Source organism: Phyllobates terribilis, unplaced genomic scaffold, assembly GCF_046119375.1.
Source record: "Phyllobates terribilis strain yellow unplaced genomic scaffold, ASM4611937v1 Scaffold_2__4_contigs__length_985480577, whole genome shotgun sequence".
NCBI lineage: Eukaryota > Metazoa > Chordata > Amphibia > Anura > Dendrobatidae > Phyllobates > Phyllobates terribilis.
This window is the reverse complement of record NW_027362762.1, coordinates 219521981-219535048: the sequence shown is the minus strand read 5'-3', so window position 1 is coordinate 219535048 and position 13068 is coordinate 219521981. Positions and strand designations below refer to the sequence as shown.

At 45.9% G+C, this 13068-nt stretch overlaps 1 protein-coding gene across 3 annotated transcripts in view; it reads left to right on the top strand.

Moving 5' to 3' along the window:
• Positions 1-13068, top strand: part of DGKH (diacylglycerol kinase eta) — a 267651-nt gene that overhangs the window by 18521 nt on the left and 236062 nt on the right. For 2 of the 3 annotated variants that reach the window (XM_073663913.1, XM_073663911.1), the window contains exon 1: positions 9665-10002. In XM_073663913.1, the coding sequence (XP_073520014.1) occupies positions 9733-10002 (270 nt within the window). In that variant the 5' untranslated portion in view covers positions 9665-9732. Of the gene's footprint in view, positions 1-9664; positions 10003-13068 lie in introns of those variants that run through there. The other variant, XM_073663912.1, reaches the window with a different exon arrangement.

Below are 13068 nucleotides of genomic sequence, written 5' to 3'. Positions count from 1 at the left end.
ATATGAGTCCCCAGCTGAATACCTAGCCTTTACTAGCTATTAAAATGGGGGACCCCCCCAAAAAAATGACGTGGGGTACCCCCTATTTTAATAGCTAGCAAAGGCTAGGCAGACAGCTGGGGGCTGATATTAATAGCCCAGGAAGGGTGCCATGAATATTGGCCCCCTCCCAGGCTAGAAACACCAGCCGTCAGCCGCCCCAGAAATGGCACATCCATAGGATGCGCCAACTCTGGCACTTAGCCTCGTTCTTCCACGCTGCCCTGGTGCGGTGACAGGGGGTAATAGTGGTGGGGTTCATGTCAGCGCCAGCTGCTATGAAGCCCAGGTTAGTAATGATGGGCGTCTATAAGACACCCCCATTACTAACCTACAAAGTGTTAAAAAGAAAAAACACACACTACACCCAGAAAAAAATAATTTATTTGAAATAAAACACACCATTTTATTTAATTCTTCATTTACTAAAAAAAAATAGTTACCTGTCCACGTTCCTGCGCTGATCTCCCATGCACAGTTGTCACATCTGGAGATGGTGACAGCTGTGCATGGCTGCTGTAAGCTCACGCTGCCGGGAACACGTCCGCTCCCGGCAGCGGGAGCCACTGACTGAGGTCACCGGAGTGCATTCAGGCAGCGCAGCTCCGGAGACCTCCTTTACGGCACTGCTGTACCGTGGGAATTTCTCACGGTACAGCAGGGCCGTAAAGGAGCTAACCGGAGCAGCGCTGCCTGAACTCCGGCGAACCCTTACGGCCCCATCATTCTAGCGGCGGCAGCGGTTCAGAGCGGTCACATTCTATGTGGCTGCTCTAAACTGGAGATCATCGTGGGACACTCGTGGACTACTACGGAGGGGTAAGGATAAGGTTGTGGTTTATTTATTTTATTACAGGAGATCGATGGCTTCGGGGAATTAGGTGTCTAGGTGAGTATAGGTGTAGTTTTTTATTTTTTACTTTATTTTAGGTGGCGATCGGCGGGGACAGGTAATGTATGAACTAATTTATTGTAGGCAACCACTGGCCACCAATGACATGTATTTAAAATTTATTGGGGACACAGTAGGGCAATTTAAATTGCAGGATCAGGCTGATGGGAACTACTGCTCCCATCGAGCTGATCCTGCTGGCACGAGTGGACGGGGGACAGACATAGGCCGATGGGAGTAGTAGTGTCACATCGGCCTATGTCTGCCTGCACGCACACATCGCGCAGACACTCGCACAGACCAATCATGACGGGCTGATCGTCTGGGAGGTGACGCTGTGCGGCCAGCCAATCACTGTAATGCCCACAAACATGGCTGCGGCATTACAGTGACTGGCTGGCAATCCCTGCATGTTCATTGGCTCTGTAAAGAGCACCAAACATGCAGGGCGGAGACCCGAGCTCCCGCCCGAGTAACCCGGAAATGCTCGGTGCTCGCCGAACATCCCGAGTAGCGTGATGCTCGGGCGAGTACCGAGCAGTGTCGAGCATGTTCGCTCAACACTAGTCTTAACCTTTTTAATGAACTGGGCATTTTTCGGCTTTCCTTTTTTCCTCCTTTTATTCCAAGAGTCATCACTTTTAGTTTTCCATCAACATAGCTGTAGATGGGGCTTGGTTTTTTCACAGGAGGCACTGTAGTTTTGAATAGCCACTGTTCATTTTACCATATAATGTACTGAAAACTGAGAAAAAAAATTTAATTGGGTGAAAAAAATTACAATTCTGCCATTATTTTTTGCATTTTACGGTATCTATTGTGTGGTAAAAAAAAAACGTGGCAGCATGATTCTCCATGTCAGTATGATTAAGGTGATACCAGCTGATTTTTTAATGCTCCCACTGTGCCATCATATGCTGCGATTTGCAGCAAGACTCGATTCTCTCACACCCATACAAGTCTATAGGTGCGAGTGAAACATTGAACTGCACTCGGATGTCAGCCTTGTGCAGTCCGATTTACGGCGAGGCAGGTCACGAAGGAGATGAAGAAATTACTTTCTCTGTCTCCTCCGCAGTTGTGCTGGGATTCTCATATGCTAGAGGATCAGAGCACTGACACTTGGCTCCCGCTCGCAGCAGAGCAGGAGCCGAGTGTCAATAGCATATCGCATCCAATGCCATACGCTGGTGTGACGCCGGCCTAACAGTCACTATATGAATGGTTGTAACCATGGATACCTAAGCTACTGTAATGCCCTGCACATGAGGTAAGCAACATAGCGAATCTGAAGAACTGTACTACATATCTCATTGGCGGTATATGCTAATATTACTATACCTACTACATATTGAGATAAGATCTTGGAGATTGGAATATCCCTTTAAGTTCACAAGAGTCTATAAAAAAAAAATTGTCAGTTTCATCCAGATACCTCAGACAATTTTTTTTCTCACTTGTCATGTGTATGCAATTCGTTTTTCTTCACATCAGCAGTAATTATTCATTTGGAAGACCATTTACAGTTTCCCATGTTACAGAATTTCAACGTATCCATTAAAAATATCGATGTCATACTCTGGCTCTGTGTGACATCCAAACTTTTTTTAATCTTTTAGCGCACTTATAGATTTGAATGAGTGAGTCTCTTAACGCTCAGAAGACACAAGTGCATGCTGTGCGATTTGTATTTTATTATGATTATTACTTTTTTTTTTTCTGATTTGGTCAGTAAAAAAAAAAATAAAATAAAAAAATTGCTCACTTGCACTGCCGCATTGAATGACATTGGTCCAAGTGCTGTCCATCTTTCCATGGACAGTACTCGGGCTGAAGATACTTTTGTGTGAACCTGCCCGCAATGTAGCTTTATGTAGACCTATCACTTTTATAAACATAAGTGACTGTGCACACAGGCAACCATAAGGTGGCAGCACTTTTCAGTCTTCTGTCTTTTTTTTTCTCCACTTGCCTTTTGGTTTGCTGTGTTATAGAAGATTAATTCATCAATTATTGTCCAATTATTATAACCAAAATAGTCCTCAAGTCTCATACGTACAAGTGCACAATTATAGGGAAAATGCAGCTATAACATGCTTTTAGCCTCTATGGTGGGGTCTTTTTAAACGTTCTTAAGTAGATTTCTAATGGAGCCTCTGACGCAGATGTGCCCATAGCCTTGTCACAGCTGTGTCCTAATGAAGAAGCTTTGAAAAAAGTGGCAAAACGTTTGCACAATAGGGAGATAGGGAGTTGTGCAACAATTTTGTGACTTTTGCGTTTTCACGCCAGTTTGAATAAGCTCTGCCGAGATGTGCTGAACTTGGGCAGAGTCGGGACAGGGCATGGCCTCTACCAGCCTTTAAAATCATCAAAAATGCCGGCATCTTGTTTTGGTGCGTGGAGGCGTCTGCCACAGAGGAGATATGCCAAATGTATGGCTTGTGCCTCTTGAATGTGACACTGTGCACTCCAGTAAGATTGGCATGTGTGACGCCAGTCTTGATGAATTGGCCCTCTAGATATATTTTTCTAGGTGAACCCATGAAAAACTGATTTTATAGACTGTGTCCATATGACACATATTTCCTCTCACATATTGGAGTTTAAAAGGCGAATCTGATCCCAAAAACAGATAAGACTAATGCATGCTGCGATTATTTTTTATATGCAGACCCATTCATATATAAAAACATTTATGTGAACTTCACCATCACCTTGCATTGGTCTGTGCTCATTTTGCAGATGGATGTGTATAATGCTGGGCTGAATGACTCCTTTCACACGTCTTCTGTCCATATTTTTCACAGAACACATTATGGTCTGTGGAGCTATTCACATGTTTGTGATTTTTTTGTGGACAATGTCCCTCACTTTTTTTCACTTGTGTTAAAGAGATGGTCCAAGTATCCTCAGCGTTTTGATCAGATTTTAATCAATGTTCAGTCCATGTGTTAGTTTTTACAATCAGTGTTTTTCTCAAAAAAATTGTAATGCTTCTCCTACTCATTATAGTGTTAAATTGCACAGCACACGTATGGCGTCTGTGGTTTTCACAGATCCATAGACTTGTCTGCTTTTTGTCCAGGTCATGGATCAAATTTGCCAATACATGTTCCCAAGTTTTGTTGTTTTTTTTTTGCTCACACGGTTTGCGAAAAAACACGGACATATGAACAGCCCCATGGGCTATAATGCCAAATTGTCAGTTTTCCTTCAGGAAAAAAAACCTGACAGTTTTTCCATATGGGCATTTTTTTATTTTTTATTTTTTTCACACTTGCCATCTAGCTTTTATATCCACATTTTAATAAATGATTAATGTTAAAAATAACAGTGGATCTGTGAAAAATGGCTGCCCTACAGATGTCCATCAGGTTTTGTCTTGCGCACCAATAGAATTTAGGAGAGTAATCTGAAAAAAAAAAAAAAACAGATCAATGCGCATATTTTTTTTTTTTTTTTTTTCTCATGCACGCGGACCGTCAGTTTGTGTGTTAAAGAGTCTGTGAACTACAATACTGACTCGCATTAGTCAGTATGCTGTTTGGCATATGGACAGAACACGGACGTTTCATCTGAACAGACCATAAAATAGAGACATTTAATTTTTTGATCCTAGTCGTGGATTAAACTCAGTAACCCACCCATGCAAATCTATGGGTCATTGAAAATCCAGACAGCACCCTGCTTGCATCCTGTTGCGGTCTGTTTTCACTGACTGATTCTTAGGCCACGTTCACACGTTCAGTATTTTATATCAGTATTTGTAAGCCAAAACCAGGAGTGGGTGATAAATACAGAAGGTATGACGTGTTTCTATTATACTTTTACTCTGATTGATCCACTCCTGATTTTGGCTTACAAATACTCATGGAAAATACTGACCAAATACTGAACGTGTGAACGTGGCCTTAGGAGAAGCTTGAGAAACCTCCATCAGATTTTTGTTGCATATGAAAAAAAACTTGTGATGGTAAAAACTGAGACACGAACGAAATGCTCATGAAAACCTGATCCAAAACGCTGATGGAAATTGGTCCATTTTTTGTGTACGAGAGAAATCACTGATGTATAAATATCTAACTGATACATAAAAAGTTCAGTTATGTGATGTGCAGTCTTTTACCTAAGTAAAAGGATTTCTAAATTTACTTGAATTTTGTCATGTCTTATTGTAGCCGTTCCAGTGTAGGGGGGCAAAGAATGCAGGGTTTAGGAACCAGTACGCCATGGATGAAGAATTCCCACCAGTAAGGATGATTTGGCCGCCCTGACTATCTGCCTTCTGAGAGTGTCAGATTGTATTACAGCATAAACCCAAATCAATGTGAGACTTAACCGCCCTGCATTACAGGCTGGAGAATCAATATCAAATCGGATAAAACCATTAGATACATTCCAGCTCCTAGTGGAAAAGCGTGAAGCTACAGGTTGGGAAATGATGGGCTTCTGTTAAAATGTTCTGTTCCTAGACAAAGAAATGGAAAGCATAAAGGATGATAATGGAAGTTTTCTGGGGTTTTCTGGGAAGTATAGCTATTAAAGGGGTTGTCCCGAACTTATATATTCATGGCCTATCCTAAGGGTCCATGCATCAGACCGCACTCGGAAGACATCTGAGTGCAGTCCTATTTTCACGGACTGACAGAATGGAGAATTGTTTTTTCCATCTTCTCATTCGAGAGAATCGGATTATACTATGCTTACGCTCGATCAGAGTGTGATTAGCATAATGGGCCGGATTCGCTCAGATGACAGAATATACAGTTGTGTGACCCTAGCCTTAGGTAATCAATATCGGATTGTTGGAGGTGCGACACCTGGCACCCCCACCGATCAGCTGTTACTGGTTGGAAGTGATCCGCTGCACAACCCTGTCAACTGTATAGTGGCTGCGGCCGGGTCCTACACATGAACCCCTAATGTACAGGAGTGGTTCTGCAGTACCCCACTGCAGCCACTATACAGATGACTGCGCTTTGCTGTGCAGCGCTGCAACTGATCACACCCGGCCGCTGACAGCACTGGAAACAGCTGATCACTGGGGGGGCCAAATCAGATATCGATGGTCTCTGCTTAGGATAGGCCATCAATCTAAAAGTAGTGGACAACCCCTTTAATTATTACTATGTAACAGATCCATCTTCCATATAAATTACATTTCTCTGTTCTAATAGCAGAATTAAAAAGCGCAACATTAAAAAGCGCAACGTCTTACAGTTCCAGCACAGTGGATGGGATTTATAGATATCTCCTGCCCACTGTGCTTCTATTTTACTCAGCGTAAACTGACCTGCGGTGCGTGTTTCACACCTGCAACATGCCAATTCTTCTTGTGCTAAATATCTTTTATCTGGAGAATTTGCCCATAGACTTCAATGAGATAAGGAAATTCTTTAGGTAGAAAAACATGTGTTTCCACAGTGGATCCGCACATAACATTAACAAAAGCTAGGTATCAGGAAGTATCCAAAACACCACAGCTTTATTTGAAACACAACCTACCAAAAAGAGACAAAAAAACCCACAGGTTTTAGAATATGAAAATGTAAAAAATGCAAAGGTGTAAAATGCCCTCCTCCCTAGTTTCCAATTCAAATATATGAAAAAAAAAGTTAGCATATTTGTTGTCTCCTCTTTTGTAAAAGTCAGTAATATCGAAATACAAGTTTAACCACAAATGATAAATTGCATAATGAAAAGAAGTTGAGATGCCAGAATTGCCGCTCTTTGGTCACTTCACCTTTTTAAAGAAAACAAAAAAAATGCACTTCTCCTCTGGGAAATTTAATATGCAAATTGCCTCTTCAGAGAAAAAGAGCACTTGTACTCTATAGCGCCACCTATTGGAAGCAGCAATCCTACAAGTCTATTAAATTTCCCAGAGGAGCATTGCATGGCGAATAAGCCTCCTTACCTTCACGTGCCAGAGCCGGTATGTCACTCTCCACAAGGAGAAACGTTACCCCTTGGACCTCAGTCCAGAGCCTCTCATCTAGTCAAATCAGTTCTCATACTTTGCACTGATGAGGGCCAACAGCCCAAAACACCGTGTCTGCAAATTGACATTCTGATTTGGCTTTTATCCGAAGTCATATTGCATGACTCATTAAAGGGTTGATTGTGACTTGTAGGATTGCTGCTTCCAATAGGTGGCGCTATAGAGTACAAGTCCTCTTTTTCTCTGAAGAGGCAATTTGCATATTAAATTTCCTAGAGGAGCATTGCACGGCGAATAAGCCTCCTTACCTTGACGTGCCAGAGCCGGTGTGTCACTCTCCATAAGGAGAAATGTTACCCTATATAATTTATAAAGATTTTTTTATTTTAGTGACTTAAAAAATTTCTGTGCTTTCTAATGTGGTATTGCTGTTATTGCACTGCCCTGAAGAGCCGCGTTTTCGGGTCACCTTCATTACACCATGACGGATGGAGAATACAGCCACCCCAAAACAATGGCAACATTAGATTTCTTTTCTTTGCCACTGTTTCATTGCAGTTGTACATTTTCACCAGTTTTCAGTCTATAAAGCCACATTCACACATTCAGTATTTGGTCAGTGTTTTACAGCAGTATTTGTAAGCCAAAAGAGGTATGACCAGGTATAACGGTGTTCTCCAGTGAATGAATATATATATATATATATATATATATATATATATATATATATATATATATATATATATATATATATATATATATATATATATATATATATATATATATATATATATATATATATATATACATACACAGTACAGACCAAAAGTTTGGAGACATCATCTCATTTAAACATTTTTCTGTATTTTCATGACTATGAAAATTGTACATTCACACTGAAGGCATCAAAACTATGAATTAACACATGTGGAATTATATACTTAACAAAAAAGTGTGAAACAACTGAAAATATGTCTTATATTCTAGGTTCTTCAAAGTAGCCACCTTTTGCTTTGATGACTGCTTTGCACACTCTTGGCATTCTCTTGATGAGCTTCAGGAGGTAGTCACCGGAAATGGTCTTCCAACAATCTTGAAGGAGTTCCCAGAGATACTTAGCACTTGTTGGCCCTTTTGCCTTCAGTCTGCGGTCCAGCTCACCCCAAACCATCTTGATTGGGTTCAGGTCTGGTGACTGTGGAGGTCAGGTCATCTGGCTTAGCACCCCATCACTCTCCCTCTTGGTCAAATAGCCCTTACACAGCCTGGAGGTGTGTTTGGGGTCATTGTCCTGTTTAAAGATAAATGATGGTCCAACTAAACGAAAACCGGATGAAATAGCATGCCGCTGCAAGATGCTGTGGTAGCCATGCTGGTTCAGTATACCTTCAATTTTGAATAAATTCCCAACAGTGTCACCAGCAAAGCACCCCCACACCATCACACCTCCTCCTCCATGCTTCACGGTGGGAACCAGGCATGTAGAGTCCATCCGTTCACCTTTTCTGAGTCGCACAAAGACACGGTGGTTGGAACCAAAGATCTCAAATTTGGACTCATCAGACCAAAGCACAGATTTCCACTGGTCTAATGTCCATTCCTTGTGTTTTTTAGCCCAAAAAAGTCTCTTCTGCTTGTTGCCGGTCCTTAGTAGTGGTTTCCTAGCAGCTATTTTACCATGAAGGCCTGCTGCACAAAGTCTCCTCTTAACAGTTGTTGTAGAGATGTGTCTGCTGCTAGAACTCTGTGTGGCATTGACCTGGTCTCTAATCTGAGCTGCTGTTAACCTGCGATTTCTGAGGCTGGTGACTCGGATAAACTTATCCTCAGAAACAGAGGTGACTCTTGGTCTTCCTTTCCTGGGGCGGTCCTCATGTGAGTCAGTTTCTTTGTAGCGCTTGATAGTTTTTGCAACTGCACTTGGGGACACTTTCAAAGTTTGCCCAATTTTTCGCACTGACTGACCTTCATTTCTTAAAGTAATGATGGCCACTCGTTTTTCTTTACTTAGCTGCTTTTTTCTTGCCAAAATACAAATTCTAACAGTCTATTCAGTAGGACTATCAGCTGTGTATCTACCAGACTTCTGCACAACACAACTGATGGTCCCAACCCCATTTATAAGGCAAGAAACTCCACTTATTAAACCTGACAGGGCACACCTGTGAAGTTAAAACCATTTCCGGTGACTACCTCTTGAAGCTCATCAAGAGAATGCCAAGAGTGTGCAAAGCAGTCATCAAAGCTAAAGGTGGCTACTTTGAAGAACCTAGAATATAAGACATATTTTCAGTTGTTTCACACTTTTTTGTTAAGTATATAATTCCACATGTGTTAATTCATAGTTTTGATGCCTTCAGTGTGAATGTACAATTTTCAAAGTCATGAAAATACAGAAAAATCTTTAAATGAGAAGGTGTGTCCAAACTTTTGGTCTGTACTGTGTGTATATATATATATATATATATATATTGCCCGCTGATGATGGGGGTAGCTTCTGCTATAGACCTGAGCTGATGTCTGGGTGCTTTCTTACCGATGGCTGTGGTATCCCCAGTGATGGGAGGACACCGTGCTGTGTCTGTGCACGGAGGCCATGTCCCCGCTATGTACACACTATTCCGAGCAGCCCGCACCCGGAGCGCTGCCTACAGGTGGCCGGAGGAGACACTTGTAGACCGGTGTAAGGGGCGGGGCTGAATGGGCGGGGCTCTGGTCGGGCGTGAGCTGTGAGCGGAGGGGCGGGGTTGCGCTGTTGGGTGTGAGCGAAGGGCGGTGTCGGTACACAGAGGGGCGGGGCAGGGTGGTCTGCCGTGGTACTACGGGGAATAGTAAGAGGGGGCGGTGTCGGTGGAAGATGGCGGCCAGGCGTGCCACTGTGCCCGGCACCTCCACTCTGCTCCCGGCCGCTACGAGAGGAGTGGGCGTCCTGGCTGACTCGGATTGGTTTGTGTTTCCCCGGCAGGAGTGTGACAAGATGTCCGGGAGCGGCATGATGAGGGATCCTCCAGCCGGGACAACTTCAGGGACTGCAGCGGGAGACGAGTCCTCTGACAGCGAGGGCGAACATGAGGGACCCCAGAAACTCATCCGCAAAGTGTCCACCTCCGGGCAGATCCGCAGCAAGGTGAGATGTGTCCGTTATGTCTTCTCCGTGCAGGGAGCGCACACTGCCAGCAGCGCGGTGTCGGCAGCCTGTCAGCTGTGCTGCCTGTGAGCTGCTGCCGATCAGGTGCTGGACTGGGACCGCTGTGTCGTCGGGTGCTGCCGATCTGGGACCGCTGTGTCGTCGGGTGCTGCCGATCTGGGACCGCTGTGTCGTCGGGTGCTGCCGATCTGTGACCGCTGTGTCGTCGGGTGCTGCCGATCTGTGACCGCTGTGTCGTCGGGTGCTGCCGATCTGTGACCGCTGTGTCGTCGGGTGCTGCCGATCTGGGACCGCTGTGTCGTCGGGTGCTGCCGATCTGGGACCGCTGTGTCGTCGGGTGCTGCCGATCTGGGACCGCTGTGTCGTCGGGTGCTGCCGATCTGGGACCGCTGTGTCGTCGGGTGCTGCCGATCTGGGACCGCTGTGTCGTCGGGTGCTGCCGATCTGGGACCGCTGTGTCGTCGGGTGCTGCCGATCTGGGACCGCTGTGTCGTCGGGTGCTGCCGATCTGGGACCGCTGTGTCGTCGGGTGCTGCCGATCTGGGACCGCTGTGTCGTCGGGTGCTGCCGATCTGGGACCGCTGTGTCGTCGGGTGCTGCCGATCTGGGACCGCTGTGTCGTCGGGTGCTGCCGATCTGGGACCGCTGTGTCGTCGGGTGCTGCCGATCTGGGACCGCTGTGTCGTCGGGTGCTGCCGATCTGGGACCGCTGTGTCGTCGGGTGCTGCCGATCTGGGACCGCTGTGTCGTCGGGTGCTGCCGATCTGGGACCGCTGTGTCGTCGGGTGCTGCCGATCTGGGACAGCTGTGTCGTCGGGTGCTGCCGATCTGGGACAGCTGTGTCGTCGGGTGCTGCCGATCTGGGACCGCTGTGTCGTCGGGTGCTGCCGATCTGGGACCGCTGTGTCGTCGGGTGCTGCCGATCTGGGACCGCTGTGTCGTCGGGTGCTGCCGATCTGGGACCGCTGTGTCGTCGGGTGCCGTTCTGGGACCGCTGTGTCGTCGGGTGCTGCCGATCTAGGGCCGCTGTGTCGTCGGGTGCTGGACTGGACCAGCTGTGTCGTCGGGTGCCGGACTGGGACCGCTGTGTCGTCGGGTGCCGATCTGGGACCGCAGTGTCGTCGGGTGCTGCCGATCTAGGGCCGCAGTGTCGTCGGGTGCTGCCGATCTAGGGCCGCAGTGTCGTCGGGTGCTGCCGATCTAGGGCCGCAGTGTCGTCGGGTGCTGCCGATCTAGGGCCGCAGTGTCGTCGGGTGCTGCCGATCTAGGGCCGCTGTGTCGTCGGGTGCTGCCGATCTAGGGCCGCTGTGTCGTCGGGTGCTGGACTGGGACCGCTGTGTCGTCGGGTGCTGGACTGGGACCGCTGTGTCGTCGGGTGCTGGACTGGGACCGCTGTGTCGTCGGGTGCTGCCGATCTGGGGCTGTCATCGGGTGCTGGACTGGGACCGCTGTGTCGTCGGGTGCTGCCGATCTGGGGCTGTCATCGGGTGCTGGACTGGGACCGCTGTGTCGTCGGGTGCTGCCGATCTGGGGCTGGACCGGGACGGCTGTGTCGTCGGGGGCTGGACCCGGACGGCATGTAAGCCGGTATTGTGTGCGGAGACTGGCATGTAAGCTGGTATTGTGTACAGTCTGGTCTGTGACCCCACAGTGCCTGCAGCAGACGTGGTTACATGATGTGAGTGACGCTTTCCACGCTCGGAGACGTTGCTTGTTTCCTGCTCTCTGATATGCTCAGCGGATTACTCGCGCTGTGAAGCTGCCAGCCGGCTCAATGCCCTTTTAAGCTCGGCACAGCATCCAGGGTTACAAGAATTAACGTAAGCTCGGGCAGCAGTGTTGATCCAGGAGAAAATCCAATTCACAACTGCACGATGAAAAGGTTTTTCTCTTGTTTGTAGACAAATAGTTTTCTTGTTACTTTTTCCTTATAGTGGTGTAGAGTGAGTCTGTCAGCCCAGACCGACGGTGCAAACTAAGCACATAGCTGTGAGGAGTATGGTCCCTATAAAAATCACCCGATTAGGGTGCAGTCACACATCAGTGGTCAGTGTCCGAGTGCTGTCCTATACATAATAAATGTTATATATATAAGAATTTTTGCTTTCTTGGCCTTGTTTCAGAGAATATGAATGATAACAAAGAAACGTTTTCCCCACTCATGGTTATTGGTTGGGTGAAGCCATTTATTGTCAAACTAATGTGTTTTCTCTTTTTACATCTTAATGACAGCCAAAAACATCCAAATGCCCCTGATCAAAAGTTCACATACCCTGGTGATTTTGGCCTGATAACATGCACAGAATTTGACACAAATGGGTTTGAATGGCTACTAAAAGTAACATCCTCACCTCCTCACCTGTGACCTGTGTGCTTGTAATCAGTGTGTGTGCATAAAAGCTGAGTGAGTTTCTGGGATCCAGACAGACTCTTGCATCTTTCATTCAGCCACTGACATTTCTGGATTGTGAGTCATTGGAAAAGCAAAAGAATTGTCAACGGATCTACGGGAAAAGGTAGTTGAACTGTATAACACAGGAAAGGGATACAAAAAAATATCCAATTGAGGCTTTAAAAAGAGAGAAAACAGTAGTTTGACATTAAATGGCTTCACCCAACCAGTAACCATGAGTGGAGAAAACATTTTTTTTGTTATCATTCATATTCTCTGAAACAAGACGAAGAAAGGAAAAATTCTGCCGGGGTATGTAAACTTTTGAGCACAACAGTATATATATATATATATATATATATTATTTTATTTATTTTAATCGGACAGCACTCTGACCCATAGTCTCACAGATCCGTTCACACATCTGTGAAAATCATGGGTCCGAGAATGAGACCCACGAAACTCAGAGCCCGTCCTATACTGTTCCGATGTGGAGGACTAGAATAGGGCATACTCAGTGCGTCTGTGTGCCATCCAATAAAAAAATCAGGCAGCGCACCGACAATCACATGGATGTGACTGCAGCCTTATTTTTCTAGTCGCTTTGCCCATTCTGTAGTGTCTGAAGTTTAATCAAATATGGTAATTAACTT